The 26,729-nt window shown below is 43.8% G+C and overlaps 1 protein-coding gene across 1 annotated transcript in view; it reads right to left on the bottom strand.

Moving 5' to 3' along the window:
- Positions 1–26,729, bottom strand: part of LOC124622452 (myrosinase 1-like) — a 124,156-nt gene that overhangs the window by 36,482 nt on the left and 60,945 nt on the right. Inside the window, exons 6-7 of the mRNA XM_047148153.1 lie at positions 12,018–12,112; positions 3,566–3,713 (exon numbers count right to left, since the gene is read on the bottom strand). Of these exons, the coding sequence (XP_047004109.1) occupies positions 3,566–3,713; positions 12,018–12,112 (243 nt within the window). The remainder of the gene's footprint in view (positions 1–3,565; positions 3,714–12,017; positions 12,113–26,729) is intronic.

Genomic DNA, 26,729 nt, shown 5'->3' with positions numbered 1-26,729 from the left:
CCCTTAAGATTCTACAGTGATTATGCTAAAGAACTTGCCCCCTTTCTATCAGCAATTTATCGTAGATCGCTGGAAGAACGTAAAGTACCTAGCGACTGGAAGAAAGCGCAGGTCGTTCCCATTTTCAAGAAGGGTCATAAATCAGATGCGAATAATTATAGGCCTATTTCGCTTACGTCAATCTGTTGTAGAATAATGGAACATGTTTTGTGTTCTCGTATTATGACGTTCTTAGATAATACAAATCTCCTTCATCATAACCAACATGGATTCCGCAAACAGAGATCATGTGAAACTCAGCTCGCCCTATTTGCCCAAGAAATTCACAGTGCCGTAGACACTGGCGAGCAGATTGATGCCGTATTCCTGGACTTCAGGAAGGCATTTGATACGGTTCCGCACTTACGTTTAGTGAAAAAAATACGAGCTTACGGAATATCGGACCAGGTTTGTGATTCGATTCAGGATTTCCTAGAAGAAAGAACACAACATGTCATTCTTAACGGTTCAAAATCTGCAGATGTAGAGGTAATTTCGGGAGTACCGCAGGGAAGCGTGATAGGACCTTTATTGTTTACAATATACATAAATGACTTAGTTGACAACATCGGTAGCTCCGTGAGGCTATTTGCAGATGACACGGTTGTCTACAAGAAAGTAGCAACATCAGAAGACTCGTACGTACTCCAGGAGGACCTGCAGAGGATTAATGCATGGTGCGACAGCTGGCAGCTTTCCCTAAACGTAGATAAATGTAATATAATGCGCATACATAGGGGCAGAAATCCATTCCAGTACGATTATGCCATAGGTGGTAAATCATTGGAAGCGGTAACGACCGTAAAATACTTAGGAGTTACTATCCGGAGCGATCTGAAGTGGAATGATCACATAAAACAAATAGTGGGAAAAGCAGGCGCCAGGTTGAGATTCATAGGAAGAATTCTAAGAAAATGTGACTCATCGACGAAAGAAGTAGCTTACAAAACGCTTGTTCGTCCGATTCTTGAGTATTGCTCATCAGTATGGGACCCTTACCAGGTTGGATTAATAGAAAAGATAGACATGATCCAGCGAAAAGCAGCGCGATTCGTCATGGGGACATTTAGTCAGCGCGAGAGCGTTACGGAGATGCTGAACAAGCTCCAGTGGCGGACACTTCAAGAAAGGCGTTACGCAATACGGAGAGGTTTATTATCAAAATTACGAGAGAGCACATTCCGGGAAGAGATGGGCAACATATTACTACCGCCCACATATATCTCGCGTAATGGTTGGTTGGTTTGGGGGATTAAAGGGACCAGACTGCTATGGTCATCGGTCCCTTCTCGCATAATGATCACAACGAAAAGATCCGAGAAATTAGAGCAAATACGGAGACTTACAAGCAGTCGTTCTTCCCACGCACAATTCGTGAATGGAACAGGGAAGGGGGGATCAGATAGTGGTACAATAAGTACCCTCCGCCACACACCGTAAGGTGGCTCGCGGAGTATAGATGTAGATGTAGATGTAGATGTAAGCTATCGCGAGAAAGCCTCACTTACAAAACGTCAGGAGCCGGCTTTGAATGATGACTGCAGGAATATACTACTCTACCCTCTACACATCGATTCCATCAGCATCGTGGGGATAAGATTAGCTTGATTACATGACGCACAGAGGAATTTTAATAGTTATTATTCCCGCGCTCCATATCTCAATTGAATGGGAAAATGCCTAATATCTGGAAAAATGGGACGTACCCTCTGCTATGTATAATGTTCACTCAGAGGAGGGCGAGCAACAAATTGAAAAAAGGAAAGTTTGCTAACGAAATATCGATCTACGTGGTAGCTTATGTCCATGATAGCTACGATATCCACTGCAGGTTTCTACGATACTGTTTCCGTCATCTTCGAGTCAATAGTGTAAAATTTATATGCAGACTGAAGAGACGAATGAAAATTTGTACCAAGTTCGGAATTTCAACCTAGGTCTCTTGCTCACTAAACAGAGGTGTCAACCATTGCACCCCCGTGGCACAGCGGCTTTGCACACCTGCACGGACTCTCCTAGAACGCCTCCCTTCTCAATCCAGATATCCAATCACACCTCAGTGCACGTGGTATTCCCCCTAAACCTGAACAGTATTTCAGAGGCTCTCCAACTGTATTGGAAAAGTGCCTCGGCACTGAACGAAACAGTGGATCATGCCTGAAACCTTGGCACAGGAGTTTTCGTCAAATGAAACTGTATGGTTCCAGAGAGAGGATCTCTGGAACTGGACAGTTTCATTTGAGTGTAAAAGGGCTAAGGATGTGATACCAGTCCACATGTTGTGCAGCAGTCTGGAAGCCATTCTGTGAAAACGTCGAGGTAGACAACGTACTTAGGTTTTGTTAAAATGCTGTGAATATTTAAAAAAAAAACTTATTCCTAAAACTGGTTGTCAAAGATCTCCAACTTTCTTCTATGGCAGAAGATTAAGGTTTAAGTGAATTGCCACTTTTCCTTGAGCCCAGTTATACGCCTCCATTGCAATATTTACTGGGCACGGCAGAATATTAAGGTTTAACTGAATTGCTACTTTTCCTTGAGCCCAGTTATATACTTCCATTGCAATATTTGCTGGACACGGCAAAAGATTAAGGTTTAAGTGAATTGCTACTTTTCCTTGAGCGCAGTTATATACTTCCATTGCAATATTTGCTGGGTACAGCAGAAGATTAAGGTTTAACTGAATTGCTACTTTTCCTTGAGCCCAGTTATACGTCTCCATTGCAATATTTACTGGGCATGGCAGAATATTAAGGTTTAACTGAATTGCTACTTTTCCTTGAGCCGAGTTATACACTTCCATTGCAATATTTGCTGGACATGGCAGAAGATTAAGGTTTAACTGAATTACTACTTTTCCTTGAGCCCAGTTATATACATCCATTGCAATATTTGCTGGACACGGCAGAAGATTAAGGTTTAACTGAATTGCTACTTTTCCTTGAGCCCAGTTATATAAATCCATTGCAATATTTGCTGGGTACATCAGAAGATTAAGGTTTAACTGAATTGCTACTTTTCCTTAAGCCCAGTTATATACTTCCATTGCAATATTTGCTGGACATGGCAGAATATTAAGGTTTAACTGAATTGCTACTTTTCCTTGATCCCAGTTATACACTTCCATTGCAATATTTACTGGACACGACAGAAGATTAAGGTTTAACTGAATTACTACTCTTCCTTGAGCCCAGTTATATACTTCCATTGCAATATTTGCTGGGTACAGCAGAAGATTAAGGTTTAACTGAATTGCTACTTTTCCTTGAGCCCAGTTATATACTTCCATTGCAATATTTGCTGGACACGGCAGAATATTAAGGTTTAACTGAATTGCTACTTTTCCTTGATCCCAGTTATACACTTCCATTGCAATATTTACTGGACATGGCAGAAGATTAAGGTTTAACTGAATTGCTACTTTTCCTTGAGCCCAGTTATATACTTCCACTACAATATTTACTGGTCACTGGCTTGCTTGACACTCAGTTAACAGCGACGTACAGCTAGATACAGGTGTACTCACCCCTGATGAGGTCTACCTCTTCTGTCGAGAGGGTGGGCAGGCGCGACCTGGTGCGGCCCTCCTGCCGGCTGTTGTCCGCCACCCGCTGCTTCACCACCTCTGGGAAATCACCCTCCTCCGTGAAGATCGGGTGTGCCCACAGGCCGCCCTGAAAACACCATGCTCTCCTCACAGACATCCTGAGTCTTCAGCAAAACGTTGTCCACTGAGGTGACAAAAGTCATGCGTAACTCGCTAATATCGTGTCGGACCTCCTTGGCCAGCGTGGTGCAGCAACTGTATGTGGCGAGGACTCATCAAGTCGTTGGTAGTCCCCCATAGAAATATTGAGTCATGCTGCCTCTATAGTCGTCCATAACTGCGTAAGTACACTACTGGCCGATAAAATTGCTACACAACGAAGATGACGCGCTACGGTCATGAAATTTAACTGACAGGAAGAAGATGTTGTGACGTGCATATGATTAGCTTTTGAGAGCATTTACACAAAGTTGGAGCCGGTGGCGACACCTACAACGCGCTGACATGAGGAATGTTTCCAACCGATTTCTCATACACAAACAGAAGTTGATCGCCGTTGCTGGTGAAGCGTCGTTGTTATGCCTCGTATGAGGAGGAGAAATGGGTACCATCACGTTTCCCGCATTGATAAAGGTCGGATTGAAGACTATCGCGATTGCGGTTTATCGTATCGCGACATTGCTGCTCGCGTTGGTCGAGATGCAGTTACTGTTAACAGAATATGGAATTGGTGGGTTCAGGAGGGTAATACGGAACGCCGTGCTGGATCCCAACGGCCTCGTATCACTAGCAGTCGAGATGACAGCCATCTTTTCTCTGCCTCATGATGACTGGGTGTTGTGTGATGTCCTTAGGTTAGTTAGGTTTAAGTAGTTCTAAGTTCTAGTGGACTGATGACCATAGATGTTAAGTCCCATAGTGCTCAGAGCCATTTTTGACAGCCATCTTATCCGCATGGCTGTAACGGATGGTGCAGCCACGTCTCGATCCCTGAGTCAACAGATGGGGACGTTTGCCAGACAACAACCATCTGCAGGAACAGTTGGACGACTTTTGCAGCAGCATGGACTATCAGATCGGAGACCATGGCTGTGCTTACCCTTGACGCTGCATGACAGACAGGAGCTCCTGCGATGGTGAATGGTGTACTCAACGACGAGCCTGGGTGCACGAATGGCAAAACGTCTTATTTTCTGATGAACCCAGGTTCTGTTTACAGCATCATTTACAACATCCGTGTTTGGCGACATCGCTGTGAACGCACATTGGGAGCGCGTATTCGTCATCGCCATACTGGCATATCACTTGGCGTGATGGTATGGGGTGCCATTGGTTACACGTCTCAGTCACCTCTTGTTCGCATTGACGGCACTTTGACCAGTGGACGTTGCATTTCACATATGTTACGACCCGTGGCTCTACCCTTCATTCGATCCCTGCGAAACCATACATTTCAGCAGGATAATGCACGACCGCATGTTGCAGGTCCTGTACGGCCCTTTCTGGATACAGAAAATGTTCGAATGCTGCCCTGGCCAGCACATTCTCCATATCTCTCTCCAATTGAAAACGTATGGTCGATGGTGGCCGAGCAACTGGCTCGTCACAATACGCCAGTCACTACTCTTGACGAACTGTGGTATCGTGTTGAAGCTGCATGGGCAGCTATACCTGTACACGCCATGCAAGCTCTGTTCGACTCCATGCCCAGGCGTATCAAGGCCGTTATTAGGGCCACAGGTGGTTGTTCTGGGTATTGATTTCTCAGGATCTATGCACCCAAATTGCGTGAAAATGTAATCACATGTCAGTTCTAGTATAATATACTTGTTCAATGAATACCCGTTTATCATTTGCATTTCTTCTTGGTGTAGCAATCTTAATGGCCAGTACTGTATTACCGGTACAGGATTTTGCGCACGAACTGACCTCTCGATTATGTCCCATATATGTTCGGTGGGATTGATGTTGGGCAATCTGGGTGGCCAATTCATTCACTCAAATTGTCCAGAATATTTCTGACTCCAATCGCAAACAACTCTGACCCAGTGAATTGATACATTGTCATCCATAAGAATTCCATCGATATTTGGGAACATGAAGTACATGAATGGCTACAGATGGTCTCCAGCCAGCCGAACACAACCATTTCCACTCAGTGATCAGTCCAATTGGACCAGTGGGCCCAGTACATTCCATGTAAACATGGCCGACACCATTATGGAACCACCACAAGCTTGCTCAGTGCCTTGTGACAACATGGGTCCAAGGCTTCATGAAACCTGAGCCAGACTAACTCTGTCATCAGCTCTTACCAACTGACATTGGGACTCACCTGACCAAACCTTTAGGTTTAAACCGATATTGTGACGAGCCCAGCAGAGACGCTGCAGGTGATGTCGCGCTGTTAGCAAAGGCTCCCGCGTCGGTCGTCTGCTGCCGTAACCCATTAACGCCAAAATTTGCCGCACTGAGGTAACGGATACCTTCGTGGCACGTCGCACATTGATTCCTGCGGTTATTTCACGCAGTGTTGCTTGTCTGTTAGGACTGGCAACTCTACGCAAACGCCGCTGCTCTCGTTCGTTGAGTGAAGGCCGTCGGCCACTGCGCCAGCCGCTTTGAGAGGTAATGGTGTCGATCTGGAATATTGAATTCCGTAACGATTTACGTAATGGAACGTTCCGTGGGTCGAGCTTCAACTACCATTCTGCGTTCACAGTCTGTTAATCCCCCATCGTGCGGCCATAATCATGTCGGATACTTTTTCACGTGAATCACCTGAGTACAAGTGACAGCTCCCCCAATGAACTGCTCTTTTATGCCTTGTGAACACGATACTACCGCCATCAGTACAGGGCTATTACAAATGATTGAAGCGATTTCATAAATTCACTGTAGCTCCATTCATTGACATACGGCCACGACACACTACAGATACGTAGAAAAACTCATAAAGTTTTGTTCGGCTGAAGCCGCACTTCAGGTTTCTGCCGCCAGAGCGCTCGAGAGCGCAGTGAGACAAAATGGCGGCAGGAGCCGAGAAAGCGTATGTCGTGCTTGAAATGCACTCACATCAGTCAGTCATAACAGTGCAACGACACTTCAGGACGAAGTTCAACGAAGATCCACCAACTGCTAACTCCATTCGGCGATGGTATGTGCAGTTTAAAGCTTCTGGATGCCTCTGTAAGGGGAAATCAACGGGTCGGCCTGCAGTGAGCGAAGAAACGGTTGAACGCGTGCGGGCAAGTTAGACGCGTAGCCCGCGGAAGTCGACGAATAAAGCAAGCAGGGAGCTAAACGTACCACAGCCGACGGTTTGGAAAATCTTACGGAAAAGGCTAAAGCAGAAGCCTTACCGTTTACAATTGCTACAAGCCCTGACACCCGATGACAAAGTCAAACGCTTTGAATTTTCGGCGCGGTTGCAACAGCTCATGGAAGAGGATGCGTTCAGTACGAAACTTGTTTTAAGTGATGAAGCAACATTTTTTCTTAATGGTGAAGTGAACAGACACAATGTGCAAATCTGGGCGGTAGAGAATCCTCACGCATTCGTGCGGCAAATTCGCAATTCACCAAAAGTTAACGTGTTTTGTGCAATCTCACGGTTTAAAGTTCATGGCCCCTTTTTCTTCTGCGAAAAAATCGTTACAGGACACGTGTATCTGGACATGCTGGAAAATTGGCTCATGCCACAACTGAAGACCGACAGCGCCGACTTCATCTTTCAACAGGATGGTGCTCCACCGCACTTCCATCATGATGTTCGGCAGTTCTTAAACAGGAGATTGGAAAACCGATGGATCGGTCGTGGTGGAGATCATGATCAGCAATTCATGTCATGGCCTCCACGCTCTCCCGACTTAACCCCATGCGGTTTCTTTCTGTGGGGTTATGTGAAAGATTCAGTGTTTAAACCTCCTCTACCAAGAAACGTGCCAGAACTGCGAGCTCGCATCAACGATGCTTTCCAACTCATTGATGGAGACATGCTGCGCCGAGTGTGGGAGGAACTTGATCATCGGCTTGATGTCTGCCGAATCACTAAAGGGGCACATATCGAACATTTGTGAATGCCTAAAAAACTTTTTGAGTTTTTGTATGTGTGTGCAAAGCATTGTGAAAATATCTCAAATAATAAAGTTATTGTAGAGCTGTGAAATCGCTTCAATCATTTGTAATAACCCTGTATATGTGCATAGCGATATCCAATGATTTTTGTCACCTCAATGTGTGATATTGATAATGTTCATAAGCTGGTGTCCAAAACTTAGGACGAAAGTAGCTTTCGCATGATGTTTCACTGACAAGTAACATATCAAACTTGGACCATACATGGAAGGTAACGCTACAGATACGAGGGATACATTTTTTTTTTTTGCGACTTCAGATTGGCCGCAAAATTACAACCAAAGTAAAAAAAAAAAAAAAAAAAAAAAAAAAAAAAAATCCGATGAAGCTTTGCGCTGATGTGTTCGGCAGTGTCTCTAGTATGCAGTGAACTGCGTCATGTCGTAATTTTCAATCCTGAGAGAAACGTGAGCAAATAAAGATCCATAGAACAATAGAGTCTCCCGCCAAGTGTGATGTACGTGTTATTATGCGTTTACGGTTCCGCCTTGGTTCACGCAGCCCACATAACGTAACTGTCATGCGGGACGGGAAACTGCGATAATATTACAGGAACTCGCTGCAGCTGCAACGAAGACACTCCTGCAGCGTTTTCGATGGGAAGCGTCTGATATCTCAGCATATCTGTCGTACAACAAGTCAGTTACGTCCATTCCACTTCCCGCGTTAGTGTTCTTTCAAATAGCGAGCCGCAGTAAGCTGATGACGTGCAGGGTCTTCGTCATGAAGCAGCTACATGTTCTGTCGTGTTGCCAGCGTAACATCTTCCGGTAGATAAGGGAGAACGGTATGAAGAACCTGCAAGAAGTTGATACATCGAGTCGTCCAGGCAGTTCAAATTGTATTCCTCCCGAAATATTGTTGGAGGGCGGATGCTGAGAATATACCTACAGTATTGTGTCTGGCTTTTCGTCGGCCCAAACATGGTAACTCTGTTAATTACGATTGTCATTTCTGGAGAATGTTGCTTCATGCATTGACTGTGTTTTGCTGAGGAATTGTTGATCTATGGCGTTTTGGTTCAGCAGCCAATAGCATAACGTTCTACGGTGGTGGAAATGAAGATCTGTGTTCATCTCCTGCTGACGTTGGACATGGGAGGGATACAGTAACTGTTCATGCTCTGTTCTCCACAGAGGCTACTGTGGCAGTTGGTTGCGTGTAGTTAACCTCCGAGTACTACATAGTATCCCGTGGGCGTTCCACGGAATGCAGGACTGCCTCCTCCACTGCAATGTAGAGGTCTACCAGTGTTGACCATCACAGGTGGACAGCGACCTTTCCCTCTCAACCGACAAGTTATAAGCAGAAATGTTCTAGGAGTGGAATATTGTCTGCCAGGAAAATATGACGCATACATACGAGCAGCAGCAGAATTTTATGTTTCTGACGGTAAATAAAAACCGTATCAATCAATTCCTCAGATCTGAATCCCATAACTGTCTGTCAACAACAGCAAATGGCTGACTGAATGTTTACAGTCCAGTGTATTGCAATTAGTGCACACGGCAACTTCGTTGCCATGTTACACAGATGAAACGTTTCTGACAGTAAGTTGTAACGACACCTTTTGTTTATTTTTTAGTGAAGATTCAGCTAGCAACCTTTGTAGACAGCAGTTAGCAGTTAAGGATTACTCTGCATAGCTAGTTGTTTTCCCTCGCACAGTTCGCAGTTGGAATAGGGCAGAAAGACGCTGTCATTGGAATGGAGTACCGTCCGCCGTGCGCTATACTGCGACTACGTGCTTCTGTAGATGCAGATGGATGATTCCTTCCATTATCTAAGATAGTACTGTGTATCTAATAGCGACGTCGTCGGCAGGGCGCCTAATCCCAAAGTTGTTCAGGATATGAACACGACCTTTTCCGGAAAGACAGTTGAAAAAGTTTAGAGAGCCATCACTTGCGACTGACTGCCGTAAGATTCTACCAACTCTAACGTTCATCTTCAGTAGAGACAAAGTAAGGGAGATTATGGATCGTACGCAGACATACACAGATCCGTCACTCTTGTCTCACTCCATTTGCGAGAGAATCAAGAAAAGGAGTGAAACTTCCTGGCAGATTAAAACTGTGTGTCGGACCGAGACTCGGGACCTTTGCCTTTCGCTGGCAAGTGCTCTACCAACTGAGCTACCCAAGCACGACTCACGCCCCGTCCTCACAGCTTTACTTCTGCCAGTACCTCGCCTCCTACCTTCCAAACTTTACAGAAGCTGTAACGCCGGAAATGCATATCCTCGTATTTCCATCTATTGTACTATAATTTTTTTTCCTTATTTTGTTACCTGAATATATGACGTTTCTGTGTCTTTGTATATTGTAATTGTTTTACTATTTGTATATATATGCATTTATGTCGATGTATAATTGGTTTGTTGTGTAAAGATTATTTGTATTTTTACGCTGGGTCTGGCCAAGGGAAACTATGCTATCGAACCATTACATCGATAGGTCGTGTGGGGAACCAAAGTGTTTAGGATCTTTGGTAGTGTTAACTCTGCCGCGTGGAGCGCGGGCAGAGCAGAGAGGGTCTGGCTGGAGTAGCGAGTGGAGCAGGTGTTGTGTGACGCTCCCGCGAGTTGCCGCGCTTTCGGGGTTTGGCAGCATGTAATTGCGCTCGACTTGCGGTGATAGTTTCTGACACGGTGTCGCGGACGGGAAGCATTAGCTGGCTCTCATCAAGAGCCCGTTTCGTCTGGTGACCGTGTCGAGAAGAAGGCGCGCCAACATCCAGCTTCTGCAACAGCGACGGCCGACAATGAGTGATTGTCGCCACCTCCTCGATCGACGGCTTCAAATCTTCAATCAACCAACAAGGAAGACTGGAAGCACGTAAAGTTTTAGAACTGTATGGCAGACCTCAGCTTTTCAAACTTTTAAACTTGTTGCATCACAAAATTACAGCAACTTAGCATGAACGTTTGTTGCTCATTGTCCCAATTGCATTACCAAGCAGGGTCCCTTCCTTTTCGGGAATGAACCCGAGTGTCGTTGAAATTCAAACGCCAGCATCATTCGATTTCACTGCTTTAATTTCAAAGTTCAGTTAAAGTTTTCATAGCTGGCTACAATATTTAGATTACACAAGCACAAATTAAGAGTGCGAGTTTTGTTACCGTATTTTAGCTTACCTGTGACTGCAGCTCAGCTTGGTACGTACTAAATTTTACTTTTGTTAATTGTTCAGAATCATTTAATTCAAGTTCAAAGTTAAATCTCTTAGTTCTAAATTGCGTAGATTCAAGTAGCTTTTGAAATGATTGTTGAGGTAGTCCAAGACTAACCGTATTTTACTGAATTTCGATGTGCTTCAGAAAGAAAGCTCACTATTAACTTCAGTCACTAAATTAACTTTCAATTTTCCGGTTTTATTAATTCTTTTGCTAAATTAAGTCAGAGTGTAGCGAAATTTATTACTTCTGACAAACTTTCAGTTTCACACTACACATGTCAACCTTCAGTTGCCACGCTTCTAGTGCTAATTATATGTGCAATAATCTTTCTTTTTCAGTTACTATAGTAATTGTCCATAGGACTGGCGACCGTAATTTTCCCCAAATCTCAAATATCTAATTACCGCTAGTTAATTGTTAACGTAACGGCCGCACATTTACTTTCTTTGTTAACTTTACCCCATTTCAAAATTAATTTCCACCAGTTTCATTTGCATTTTTCCTTTCATTTAGATGTAACCCTTTCCTCCCTCTTTACCGACAAATTAACTTCGGTGACGATTGCTTTTCCCAAATTTCATTAGGTACATGCGGTTTAATTTTTCACTGTCATTAAGGTCGATAAGTGAGGGGGCGGTTACAAAGCTCTCCTGCGAACCCTGCAGAACTAGTGCTCCTAGAAAGGATACAGGCAGAAGTAAAGCTGTGAGGACGGGGCGTGAGTCGTGCTTGGGTAGCTCAGTTGGTAGAGCACTTGGCCGCAAAAGGCAAAGGTCCCGGGTTCGAGTCTCGGCCCGGCACACAGTTTTAATCTGCCAGGAAGTTTCATTTCAGCACACACTCCGCTGCAGAGTGAAAATCTCATTCTTCAAGAAATGGAGTGGCTGAAAGTAGCACGAAGAGCCCTTTGCCATGCACTGAGTAGTGGAGTATGTAGAAACAGATGAAATGAGGGTACTCTGGCGAAGGAGGTGCTGGCTGTTGTTGTCCGCGCAAAACAAGTTGACATTCAGCACGGTGGTTGATAGGAGTGACTGTAAACGGGAAATTTATTCAGAGTGGTTCCCACCGGCCACCGCGCCGAGTGTCAACTTGGGTTGTGCGGGTAGTGCTCACCTCAAACTGCAGCTGACGGTCCGACGCAGCTGTGTCGTTGGGGCTGCTGGTCAGGGGCTCGTGCCAGCCAATGTTCAGCGTGATGCCCACTCTTCCTGCAACAGAGGTGAAACAGAGCTGGCTGTCAGTCGGCCCACCACCTGCATTACAAGTCACTGTCACGTCTACATCTGCATCTACATCTACATTTATACTCCGCAAGCCACCCAACGGTGTGTGGCGGAGGGCACTTTACGTGCCACTGTCATTACCTCCCTTTCCTGTTCCAGTCGCCTATGGTTCGCGGGAAGAACGACTGCCAGAAAGCCTCCGTGTGCGCTCGAATCTCTCTAATTTTACATTCGTGACCTCCTCAGGAGGTATGAGTAGGGGGAAGCAATATATTCGATACCTTATCCAGAAACGCACCCTCTCGAAACCTGGACAGCAAGCTACACCGCGATGCAGACCACCTCTCTTGCAGAGTCTGCCACTTGAGTTTGCTAAACATCTCCGTAACGCTGTCACGCTTACCAAATAACCCTGTGACGAAACGCGCCGCTCTTCTTTGGATCTTCTCTATCTCCTCCGTCAACCCGACCTGGTACGGATCCCACACTGATGAGCAATACTCAAGTATAGGTCAAGAGTGTTTTGTAAAGAACCTCCTTTGCTGATGGACTGCATTTTCTAAGGACTCTCCCTATGAATCTCAACTTGGCACCTTCCTTACCAACAATTAATTTTATATGATGATTCCACTTCAAATCGTTCCGTACGCATACTCCTAGATATTTTACAGAAGTAACTGCTACCAGTGTTTGTTCCGCTATCATATAATCATACAAAAAAGGATCCTTCTTTCTATGTATTCGCAACACATTACACTTGTCTATGTTAAGGGTCAGTTGCCACTCCCTGCACCAAGTGCCTACCCGCTGTAGATCTTCCTGCATTTCGCTGCAATTTTCTAATGCTGCAACTTCTCTGTATACTGCAACATCATCGGCGAAAAGCCGCATGGAACTTCCGACACTATCTACTACGTCATTTATATACAGAGTGTTACAAAAAGGTACGGCCAAACTTTCATGAAACATTCCTCACACACAAAGAAAGAAAATGTGTTATGTGGACATGTGTCCGGAAACGCTTACTTTCCATGTTAGAGCTCATTTTATTACTTGTCTTCAAATCACATTAATCACGGAATGAAAACACACAGCAACAGAACGTACCAGCGTGACTTCAAACACTTTGTTACAGGAAATGTTCAAAATGTCCTCCGTTAGCGAGGATACGTGCATCCACCCTCCGTCGCGTGGAATCCCTGATGCGCTGATGCAGCCCTGGAGAATGGCGTATTGTATCACAGCCGTCCACAATACGAGCTCGAAGAGTCTCCACATTTGGTACCGGGGTTGCGTAGACAAGAGCTTTCAAATGCCCGCATAAATGAAAGTCAAGATGGTTGAGGTCAGGAGAGCGTGGAGGCCACGGAATTGTTCCGCCTCTACCAATCCATCGGTCACCGAATCTGTTGTTGAGAAGCGTACGAACACTTCGACTGAAATGTGCAGGAGCTGCATCGTGCATGAACCACATGTTGTGTCGTACTTGTAAAGGCATATGTTCTAGCATCACAGATAGAGTATCCCGTATGAAATCATGATAACGTGCTCCATTGAGCGTAGGTGGAAGAACATGGGGCCCAATCAAGACATCACCAACAATGCCTGCCCAAACGTTCACAGAAAATCAGTGTTGATGACGTGATTGCACAATTGCGTGCGGATTCTCGTCAGCCCACACATGTTGATTGTGAAAATTTTCAAATTGATCACGTTGGAATGAAACCTCATCCGTAAAGAGAACATTTGCACTGAAATGAGGATTGACACATTGTTGGATGAACCATTGGCTGAAGTGTACCCGTGGAGGCCAATCAGCTGCTGATAGTGCCTGCACACGCTGTACATGGTACGGAAACAACTGGTTCTCCCATAGCATTCTCCATACAGTGACGTGGTCAACGTTACCTTGTACAGCAGCAACTTCTCTGACGCTGACATTAGGGTTATCGTCAACTGCACGAAGAATTGCCTCGTCCATTGCAGGTGTCCTCGTCATTCTAGGTCTTCCCCAGTCGCGAGTCATAGGCTGGGATGTTCCGTGCTCCCTAAGACGCCGATCAATTGTTTCGAACGTCTTCCTGTCAGGACACCTTCGTTCTGGAAATCTGTCTCGATACAAACGTACCGCGCCATGGCTATTGCCCCGTGCTAATCCATACATCAAATGGTCATCTGCCAACTCCGCATTTGTCAACATTGCACTGACTGCAAAACCACGTTCGTGATGAACACTAACCTGTTGATGCTACGTACTGATGTGCTTGATGCTAGTACTGTAGAGCAATGAGTCGCATGTCAATACAAGCACCAAAGTCAACATTACCTTCCTTCAATTGGGCCACCTGGCGGTGAATCGAAGAAGTATAGTACATACTGACGAAACTAAAATGAGCTCTAACATGGAAATTAAGCGTTTCCGGAGACATGTCCACATAACATCTTTTCTTTATTTGTGTGTGAGGAATGTTTCCTGAAAGTTTGGCCGTACCTTTTTGTAACACCCTGTATATTGTGAAAAACAATGGTCCCAGAACACCCCCCTGTGGCACGCCAGAGGCTACTTTAACTTCTGTAGACGTCTCTCCATTGAGAACAACACGCTGTGTTCTGTTTGCTGAAAACTCTTCAATCCAGCCACACAGCTGGTCTGATATTCCGTAGGCTCTTACTTTGTTTATCAGGTGACAGTGCGGAACTGTATCGAATGCCTTCCGGAAGTCAAGGAAAATGGTATCTGCCTGGGAGCGTGTAGCTGATATTTTCTGGGTCTCATGAACAAATAAAGCGAATTTGGTCTTACACGATCGCTATTTCCGGAATCCATGTTGATTCCTACAGAGTAGATTCTGGGTTTCCAGAAATGACATGATACGCGAGCAAAAAATATGTTCTAAAATTCTACAACAGATCGATGTCAGAGATATAGGCCTATAGTTTTGCGCGTCTGCTCGACGACCCTTCTTGAAAACCGGGAATACCTGTGCTCTTTTCCTATCATTTGGAACCTTCCGTTCCTCTAGAGACTTGCGGTACACGGCTGTTAGAAGGGGGGGAAAGTTCTTTCGCATACTCTGTGTAGAATCGAATTGGTATCCGGTCAGGTCCAGTGGACTTTCCTCTGTTGAGTGATTTCAGTTGCTTTTCTATTCCTTGGACACTTATTTCGATGTCAGCCATTTTTTCGTTCGTGCACACTGTGTGATCGAAAGTATCCAGAAGCCCCAGTGTAATGCAGAACTGAGCAGTAAATGTCACGGGAGGCGGAACGGCCGGTATAAAAGGAGGCAGCGAGTATCGCGTTGTCGGTAAAGAAGGAGTAACAGCAGAATGGGGCGGTCAGGGGAGGTCAGTGACATCTAAATTGGACTAGTAGTCACTGGATGTCATCTGATGGACATTTCAACGTTTCTGAAGCATCCCCAGTCGGCTGTTGGTGATGTGATTGTGAAGCGCAAACATGGAGGGACAACCGCAGACCAATTCTGGGCAGACCTCGTAGGCTCACGCCGGGGGAGTGTCTAGCTCTGCGGAGAGTGGATGTACAAAATCTCATGAATTCAGTGGAAGGAATCATTCATGAGTCCCAAAATGCTACCAGTGGTCCAGTTAGCACAAGAATTGGGTACAGCAGTTGAGTAGCACTTCCTAAGCCACACATTTCTGTATTCAATGAATGGTGGTCTGGAACTGAGTGATTTGGAGTGATGAATCACGCTGGACAGTGTGGATGAAACGATTTGGGTTTGTCGAATTCTTGGAGATCGTACGTGCCATCATGTGTAGTGCAAACAGTGAGGAAGCGGGGTTACGTTACGGTTTGGGGGTGTGTTTCGTGTTTAGAGTGTAGACCCCTTACTGCATCTAAGAACGGGCTAAATATGGAAGAGTATGGACACATTTTACAGCCATGTATGCTACATACGCTAGGGGAACAGGTCATAGACGATAGTTCCTCGTATCAGCACTCCTTCATAAAGCAGCGTTCGTGGACAATAACGTTCCTGAAATGGACTGGTCAGCCCAGAATCCCAATCTGGGCCCAGTGAAACATCTTAGGGATGAGGTCGGCTTCGCTCCAGACCCAGCGTCCAGATTCAGTACCTTCTCTGGTTTCGGCTCTAGAGGATGGGTTGGAATGGCATTGCTTTGTAGACTTCCGAACACCTTGCTGAAAGTGTCCCCAGCAGAAAGCAGCCCGTAATAAAGGCGAAGGGTAAACAAATTCCATATTAATTTCCACTAGTATGTGTTATAACACTATTTGTTTGCCGGCCGGAGTGGCCGAGAAGTTCAAGGTGCTTCAGTCTGGAACCGTGTGACGGCTAAATTATCCTAAGGACAAACACACACACCCATGCCCAAGGGAGGACTCGAACCTCCCCCGGGATCAGCTGCACAGTCGAAATTTAACCGACAGGAAGAAGATATTGTGATAAGCAAATGATTAGCTTTTCAGAGCATTCACACAAGGTTGGCGCCGGTGGCGACACCTACAACGTGCTGACATGAGGAAAGTTTCCAACCGATTTCTCACACACAAAAAGCAGTTGACCGGCGTGCCTGGTGAAACGTTGTTGTGATGCCTCGTTTAAGGAGGAGGTAGGTGTAGACAGGACACAACAAACTTTCAATAGGAAATTGAAAAAGAATGTAGGAAAGTCATCGAAAAGGAAGAAAGTTTTGTTGTTAGGCAGTTCTCATGCCAGAGGTGTAGGCCAACTTCTGCAGGAGGAATTTTTTCAAACCAAGTGCTAGTCCGGATCAGGTGACAGAGGATTTAGGTTCACTCTGTAAGGGATTTACCAGGGAAGACACCTTGGTTATTGTGGGAGGGCCAGGGAACAGCATCGACAGAGATCCTGGGTACAGTATAGAGTGTGACCTGGTAAAGATTGCGTCGGCATCGAGACACACCAATGTTGAATTTGTATCTGTCCTGAGACGCCATGACCGGCCTCATTTGAACTCTTCTGTTGGGAGAGTTAATTTGGAGTTGGAACGGCTGCTTGGGTCGGGTGCGGGGGCTCATATTGGTGTGGTTCCTGTTGATTCTCTCAGTAGGTGGGACTACACCAGGCACGGCCTACATCTCAACAGGAAAGGGAAGGGGAAACTGGCTGGGGTAATAGCAGGAAATTTAAGGGGGAGAGGCACTGCCATGAATGGTAAAATACCAGTGGTTACAGGTGTTGGAGCAGCACCTTTTTTAGGATAGGTAAGACAGAAAGATGTCAAGTTCTACGAGAGGTCAGGATTAAAACAAATCTTCAGTTTAGGAGAGAAATTAAACAGCACAATTCTAGCAAATTGGATCACCAATCACAGCTGTCAATTATAAATTTTCACCAATCACCAGAAATTTTATCTCCACCAAGTTGTATCTCAGACCTAGGTAATTGCATTGATGAATTAAAGTCACCGAACCCAGTTGACATAATCTGCCTCTCTGAACACCATGTGACCACTGGTATAGGAACTAGGCCTAAGCACAATGAGAAACTCAGACAGGAGAGTACTGCAAATGTTAGAATAAGGAAAGGTTCTCATAAAAGTATAATTAAAAATAATGTAAGTATATTTCATCAAAATATTGGGAGTTTAAAGAATAAAATAGATGAGCTTCTGGTTTGTTTAGGAGATTTAGAAGCTGAGGATGAAATAGATATACTATGCCTGTCTGAGCATCACATTGTTACTGATATGGATAAGGTAAATGTAAGTGGATATAAGCTCTCTGCACATGTAATGAGAGAAAATATGGAGAAAGGAGGAGTTGCCATATATGTCAAAAGTTATCATTGCGCAAAAAGTATAGAAACAAAAAAGTTTTGTGTAGAGAAACATATAGAACCATGTGCCTGTGAACTTAAATTAAATAAAGGCACATTTATAATTGTAACTGTATATAGGTCCCCATCAGGAAATTTTCATCTATTTCTGAAAAATCTGGACTCCTTGTTGTGCTATCTGTCAGACAGGGGGAAGCAAATTATTATTTGTGGGGACTTCAATGTAGATTCTCTGAAAGAGGGTAATAGGAAAAATGACCTTGAAGTATTACTCGGTTCTTTCAATTTGACACCCGTTATTGATTTTCCTACTCGGGTGGTAAAGGATTGCGGCTCACTGATAGATAACTTCTTTATAGACCAGAATAAGTTTAACCAGATAAAAATGCTCAGCCTGTTGAGAATGGTCTTTCTGATCATGGTGCACAGCTAGTTACAATATATGACATAGCTCCATTCAGCAATACTAAACAGTCTTCCAATGTAGTACATTCAGTCAACAATTTACCAATTGCAAATTTCAGGGAAAGCCTACAGCAGTTAGACTGGGATGAAGTGTACCGTGAACCTGATGCCAATTTAAAATATAATTTATTTCATGACATTTTTGTAAATGCATTTGAAAACTGCTTCCCCAAGAAAAGAGTTAAATATACTCATAAGAAACCTTGTAACAAACCATGGCTTACTAAGGGTATAAAAATATCTTGTAACCGGAAAAGGGAAATGTATCTGACAGCAAGAAAGAGTAGTGACCCAGAAACTATCAAACATTATAAAAACTACTGTGTTATATTAAGAAAAGTTATTAAAAAATCCAGGAGTATGTGTATCATGTCTGAAATCAGCAACTCTGATAATAAAATTAAAACAATTTGGAATATTATTAAAAGAGAAACAGGTCAACCAAGAGCACAGGAAGACAGTATTACCATAAAATTGAATGAAAACTTTATGAACAAAAAGTCAGAAGTTGAAAATATTTTTAATAATCATTTTCTAAATGTTGTGGATATAGTAGGATCCAGGTGTTCATCAGAAGATGCTAGGCTGTTAATGGAAGAGACCATACCTATGCAATTTGATACAATTGAAATCTCACCCACTTCTTCCTCTGAAATTAGGAAAATAATAAACTTGCTTAAAAGCAAAAACTCGCATGGAATTGATGGCATTTCCAGCAAAATACTTAAAGCTTGTTCTCAACATATAAGTAAGATTCTCAGCCACCTGTGTAATAGCTCTCTGGAACAGGGCATTTTCCCTGATAGACTGAAATATGCTATTGTTATACCTTTGCATAAAAAAGGGGATAGATCTGATGTCAACAATTACTGTCCAATCTCCATTCTAACAGCTTTATCCAAAAATTTTGAGGAAGTAATATATTCAATAGTAGCTTCACATATCTGTAAAAATGAAGTACTAACAGAATGTCAGTTTGGTTTCCAGAAGGGTTTTTCAACAGAAAATGCCATATATGCTTTCACCAATCAAATTTTGAATGATCTAAATAACCGAACACCACCCATTGGGATTTTTTGTTATCTCTCAAAGGCTTTTGATTGTGTAAATCATGAAATTCTGCTAGACAAGCTCAAGTATTGTGGCATGAGTGGGATAGTGCACAAATGGTTTAATTCGTACCTAACTGGAAGAGTGCAGAAAGTTGAAATAAGTAGTTCTCATAACATGCAAAGATCAGCACATTCCTCAAACTGGGGAACTATCAAGAATGGGGTTCCACAAGGGTTGGCCTTGGGTCCTTTGTTGTTCTTAATATATATTAATGACTTGCCATTCTATATTCATGAAGAGGCAAAGTTAGTTCTCTTTGCTGATGATACAAGTATAGTAATCACACCTGACAAGCAAGAATTAACTGATGAAATTGTCAATACCGTCTTTCAGAAAATTACTAAGTGGTTCCTTGTAAACGGACTGTCACTGAATTTTGATAAGACACAGTACATACAGTTCCGTACAGTGAATGGTATGATGCCATTAATAAATATAGACCTTAATCAGAAGCATACAGCTAAGGTAGAATATTCCAAATTTTTAGGTGTGTCCATTGATGAGAGATTAAATTGGAAGAAACACATTGATGATCTGCTGAAACGTTTGAGTTCAGCTACTTATGCTATTAGGGTTATTGCAAATTTTGGTGATAAACATCTTAGTAAATTAGCTTACTACGCCTATTTTCACTCATTGCTTTCATATGGCATCATATTTTGGGGTAATTCACCACTGAGGAATAAAGTATTTATTGCACAAAAGCGTGTAGTCAGAACAATAGCTGGAGTCCACCCAAGATCATCCTGCAGACATTTATTTAAGGATCTAGGGATATTCACAGTAGCTTCTCAGTATATATACTCTCTTATGAAATTTGTTATTAACAACCAAACCCAATTCAAAAGTAATAGCAGTGTGCATAACTACAATACTAGGAGAAAGGATGATCTTCACTATTCAAGATTAAATCTAACTTTGGCACAGAAAGGGGTGAATTATACTGGCACTAAAGTCTTTGGTCACTTACCAAATAGTATCAAAAGTCTGACAGATAATCAACAAGTATTTAAGAAGAAATTAAAAGAATTTCTGAATGACAACTCCTTCTACTCCATAGAGGAATTTTTAGATATAAATTAAGGAAAAGGAAAAAAATATTAAAAAATAGAAGATTAAAAAAATAAATAAAAAAACACAAAAAATAAACAAGTTGTTAAATTAACTTAATTATGTCATGTATTGAAAACTTTGACTCGTTCCACATCATTACGAAATATCGTATTCATGATCCATGGAACTAGTATTAATCTAATCTAATCTAATCTAATCACGTTTCCGACTTTGATAAAGGTCGGATTGTAGCCTATCGCGATTGCGGTTTATCGTATCGCGACACTGCTGCTCGCGTTGGTCGAGATCCAATGAGTGTTAGCACAATATGGAATCGCTGGGTTCAGGAGGGTAGTATGTGTTATAACACTATTTATTTGCCGGCCGGAGTGGCCGAGAAGTTCTAGGCGCTTCAGTCTGGAACCGCGTGACGGCTAAATTATCCTAAGGACAAACACACACACCCATGCCCAAGGGAGGACTCGAACCTCCGCCGGGATCAGCCGCACAGTCGAAATTTAACCGACAGGAAGAAGATGTTGTGATATGCAAATGATTAGCTTTTCAGAGCATTCACACAAGGTTGGCGCCGGTGGCGACACCTACAACGTGCTGACATGAGGAAAGTTTCCAACAGATTTCTCATACACAAACAGCAGTTGACCGGCGTTGCCTGGTGAAACGTTTTTGTGATGCCTCGTTCAAGGAGGAGAAATGCGTACCATCACGTTTCCGACTTTGATAAAGGTCGGACTGTAGCCTATCGCGATTGCGGTTTATCGTATCGCGACTCTGCTGCTCGCGTTGGTCGAGATCCAATGAGTGTTAGCAGAATATGGAATCGGTGGGTTCAGGAGGGTAATACGAAACGCCGTGCTGGATCCCAACGGCCTCGTATCACTTGCAGTCGAGATGACAGCCATCTCATCCGCATGGCTGTAACGGATCGTGCAGCCACGTCTCGATCCCTGAGTCAACAGATGGGGATGTTTGCAAGACAACAACCATCTGCACGAACAGTTCGTCGACGTTTGCAGCAGCATGGACTATCAGCTCGGGGACCATGGCTGCGGTTATCCTTGACACTGCATCACAGACAGGAGCGCCTGCGATGGTGTACTCAACGACGAACCTGGGTCCAAGAATGGCAAAACGTCATTTTTTCGGATGAATCCAGGTTCTGTTTACAGCATCATGATGGTCGCATCCGTGTTTGGCGACATAGCGGTGAACGCACATTGGAAGCGTGGATTCGTCATCGCCATACTGGCGTATCACCCGGCGTGATGGTATTGGGTACCACTGGTTACACGTCTCGGTCACTTCATCTTCGCATTGACGACACTTTGAACAGTGGACGTTACATTTCAGATGTGTTACCACCCGTGGCTCTACCCTTCATTCGATCCCTGCGAAACCCCACATTTCAGCAGGATAATGCACGACCGCATGTTTCAGGTGCTGTACGGGCCTTTCTGGATACAGAAAATGTTCGACTGCTGCCCTGACCAGCACATTCTCCAGATCTCTCACCAATTGAAAACGTCTGGTCAATGGTGGCCGAGCAACTGGCTCGTCACAATACGCCAGTGGCTACTCTTGATGAACTGTGCTATCATGTTGAAGTTGCATGGGCAGCTGTACCTGTACACGCCATCCGAGCTCAGTTTGACTCAAAGCCCAGGCGTATCGAGGCCGTTATTACGGCCAAAATGGTTCAAATGGCTCTGAGCACGATGGGACTTAACATCTGAGGTCATCAGTCACCTAGAACTTAGAACTACTTAAACCTAACTAACCTAAGGACATCACACACATCCATGCCCGAGGCAGGACTCGAACCTGCGACCGTAGCGGTCTCGCGGTTCCAGACTGACGCGCCTAGAACCGCTCGGCCACACTGGCCGGCCTATTACGGCCAGAGGTGGTTGTTCTGGGTACTGATTTCTCAGGCTCTATGCACCCAAATTACGTGAAAATGTAATCACATGTCACTTCTAGTATAATATATTTGTCTAATGAATACCCGTTTATCATCTGCATTTCTTCTTGGTGTAGCAATTTTAATGGCCAGTTTTGTAAGTTTACTGTATGCTACTTTATGACTTTTGGGTAACGACTTTTCAGTACTCAGATGTAGTAAGCAGTAATATAGTATACCAACGTCCGCAATTCAGAAAGTTTCAAATTTATATGCAAATAATAATAATAGCAGTGAATCATGTTTCATACAGAAAATGTTAGGATGAATCTTCCAGTCATTGGGCGTAACGTTGGTACAGTTCGTACACAGTAAAGTTGGAGTATAAACTATGGGGAAAAGAGACGAGAGAGTATAGGAAGCAGTACGAAACAATAAGACAATGTACAGTAGATTTAGCAGGTCGCCAAGTCAACAGCCGGTGTTTAGACTTGATGCAGTCTACATCTCACGTAAGGCATGATCTTAATATTTATCATTTACGAATTATTTTAGTATTTTATTTATTTATTTTTTGGTTGTCAGTCTTGACGCGTTTGATGCAGCGCGCCACCACGAATTACTCACTTGTGCCAACCTCTTCATCTCAGAGTAGCACATTGAAGCTAAGTCAGTTATTTGTTGGATGTATTCTAATCTCTGTTTTCCTCTAGTTTTTACCCTCTATAGCTCTTTCTATTATCGTGCAAGTTATTCCGCGATGTCTTGACAGATGTCCTCCAATCCTGTCCCTACCTCTTGTCAGTATCTTCCACATATTTCTTTGCTCGCCGTTTCTGCAGAGAACCTCTTCATTCCTTATCTTATCAGTCCACCAGATTTTCATAATCTCAAATGCTTAGATTCTCTTCTGTTCCGGCTTTCCCACTATCTTTGTTTTGGTACCATACAATGCTGTGCTCCAAACGTTAGTTATTATAAAAAATGGTAGTTCGGTGAAGTTAATGGCAAATAAACTCACCGGGATGGTAGCCCTATTTTCCATTTACCTGCATTCCTGTTAGAAACCATACTTTGTCAGTGTACATCAGGGTAGAGTTATCAACTACCAGGGACACCATCAGAAGAACCACAACAAGAGGCATGTAGGAGAATGTTTAAATACCTTCTCAGGAGGCTTCTTCAGGGACAGAATGACACCACCCTTCCGCCGTCAGTGACATGGTTTTGCTCTGTGTACCGTATGCAGCCAAGATCCCAGGTCACAGGTGAAGCGTCTGCTTGTAATTAACAATGTTAAGCGCAAAGCGTGGGAGGAATGTTGTACCATGGCCAAATATTTTCGCTTGGTGAGAGTTCTGTGGAACAGTTGGCCGGGGCAACAGTGACCGCCATCCACTTTATGGTAGGTCAGGCCAGCACAGGCGACATGCAGCCTTGCGTTATCTTGCTGAAACATCCCTCCACAGAGGCTCGAAGATAGCGCACGGCCGATGGCCTTAATGCGTCAGAAACGCAATGCTTGCTGACCAAATTACCGGCCGAGATAACCAGAGGTGATCGTGTTGTGTACCCCTGGCACTCCGTATCATCATGCCAGGCGCTGCGCCGGTGTGACTAGGACGACTGGAATCTGGCAACGGTTGTCCTCCTCGGAGCCGCCACTCGCGGATAAACACGTCATGGCGCTACATGTGGAGCTGACAATGAGACTCGACTGGAAAGACGGCATTGCGCTGTGTCCGGTGCTGTCGTTGGTAGCACCACTGCCAACGCGCCACTGTTTGCCGACGTATCAGAGGAAGCCGCATCAGTGGTCGCACTCCTTAAAAGCCGTCGGCACACGGACCGTGCATCAGGACGTTGAGCGTTGAGCGTGCCGAGTTTCCGACGTCAGAGCGTGGAATAGCACGTTCGGGAGTCTTTCCGAACGTGCAGAGCAATATCTGGCATGTCAGATATTGTGAGCGTGCGTCTGAGCGTTGACCAATGAGATGGCACAACGATACCTACGTCACTTGCGCGCCATTTCCCTTCAGCACATAGTTGTGAGGCGCCATACTGGCATTCATTTCAAGCCTATACGTATATATGCCGTTTCTGAGCACAGCAAATTGAGACTCACGGAAAAGCCTGTTTATACTGTGTAATTTGTTCCAATAAAATAATGAAAAACATCATGTTCATGGCAAAAGAATTATTGTAACTTTCATATTATGAGAGTATGCTATTTGAAAGCAGCGACACACTTAAGATCCACCCAAAACCCACTGTTCTTGGTACAATTTCTTATAATTAAATTTCAATCAGTAACATGGCTACGATTAGAGTTTTAGGAAGGGGTAATATGTTCTGATTGGTTGTTACCAATTTCTTATTTGTTTAACGTCAGCAAGGAAATTGCTGTGCCGGTGTAGCGTAATGAGTTGCGTCTCTGATCCCTATTGCTGATAACTAGGGCGGTGGTTCGCGTCTCGGCGCGATCAAATTTTTTTCATAACATTTGCGTTTTTATTAGGTTGATACTTTATTATTAGTTTACTATAAGTATATACTATAATATCTGATGTTATGTAAATATAAGTTCACCTTCTTTCGAGGGGTGAGTTTCTTCGATTGGTTAATGTACAGGACAGCTTGCGCTACTTGTATAAAGATATTTTGTTCCTTTTTCTTTTGAGTTCGTAATTTAAATGTGCTAAAGATTCTGCTACTGGGTAGGAACAGGGATCAAGTAAGAATGACCTTAGGATTTTACTAAATGTGGGAAAGATAACATAATGTTTATCTTAAGTGGAGAAGTATTGCAAATTTGTATGGCACTGTTTGTAATGGAACTTTTCTAAGCCTGTGTCCTTATTGAGTGGACATGATACTTTCCTTTTCGTGGACGATGGAGGAAATGTGCGTTTTAACAGAGCTAACGTGGGAATTTTACGCGTGTCCGTTGAGTAAACAGTGTGATTTACGAACTAGAAACATCCCGAAACTGCCGCTGGAGTGCGTATACCACGTTGGGGCCCACGTACCGTGTGCACAAGTTGCATCATTTCTGAGCGTTCAGCTGCACGTTGAACTCGACACGCTCAACGTTGACGTTCGACAGCACGGTCCGTGTGCCGACGGCTTTAGGGTCCGTGGGTCTGCAGGCACTGTCGAGCTGTCGTTATAGGTACATGTAGTACTGCAGACAAGTCCATTTCCTCACTCGAGGTATGTGGTGCTGCTGTGCTACCCTGTACAGCTGAGTGAAATACACTGACGGAAAAAAAACCGCTACACCAAGAAGTAACTGTGCGATATAAGTTGGTAGGCGTGCTTCTACATCTAAAGGATGACGTGTATTCAGGCTTCGCGCCAGCGGTAGCACTAGTAGCGCCACGATGAGGATTCCAATCAGATTTGCTTTATACAGGTGCAGTAACGGTCGTGAGCGTTAGTTACCTTTGAGATTGGACGTGGTGAGTTGATGTTAGTGAAGAATGCCTTTAAGGGGAGCCGGAGGTGCCTATGCTGCCCATGTTAAAATCACTAAGTTTGAGGAACATTTATGAATAAACTACCAAATAGAAAAATTTGAATTTTTTTTTACATGTAGAGTGGTTTAGTATTGCAGTTATGACAGAGGGATTTTGGAGTATCTTTTCTAGTCTCCTTCCAATAATTTTTTTTATTAATGACCCAAATTTTTTTTACAAATAATTGCTCTATAATTAAACTGAAATGAAACTACTGAACATATTGCCAAATGGCTGTGTTACAATGTAAGTTTGACCACTAGGAGTGCTGTATAAAAATTTCATCTCTCTAGCTTGAGTGGATTTTGAAAAAATGTTCCTTATATTCGAAAAATTCTAATTTACGGGAAATGGCTATCAAAGTTTCTCAATACATTCCTGCACTATAGGATGCATCCTCCAAGAGCTTCCACTCCTGTCTTCTTTTCTGGCCTGTTGTTCCATCATACTTCATATGCCTTTCCCTTCTTTCTGCTCCTCTTATTCTTTCTCTGTCAATATTTCTTAGTGCTCGTGCAGTGTTCACCCCAGCTGTAAATCCTAATGCCTTCAGAACTTCACACTTCACACTGTTCCCTTGGTTGTAGGTTGCTATTGCATCATAAATGCTAAAGTGGAGTGTTTTTATGCTTACAAACACCCTTTTAGGGATCACTTTCCAAATCAAATTGTTTACGCTCTCATTGGGATTCTGCGTCTTTCCGTGTAGACATTTGTGTAACAATTCTGGCTGTGCTAAG

This window comes from Schistocerca americana, chromosome 7 (genome assembly GCF_021461395.2).
Source record: "Schistocerca americana isolate TAMUIC-IGC-003095 chromosome 7, iqSchAmer2.1, whole genome shotgun sequence".
Lineage (NCBI taxonomy): Eukaryota > Metazoa > Arthropoda > Insecta > Orthoptera > Acrididae > Schistocerca > Schistocerca americana.
The sequence above is the reverse complement of the archived record's forward strand: the minus strand, read 5'-3'. Positions and strand labels throughout refer to the sequence as shown.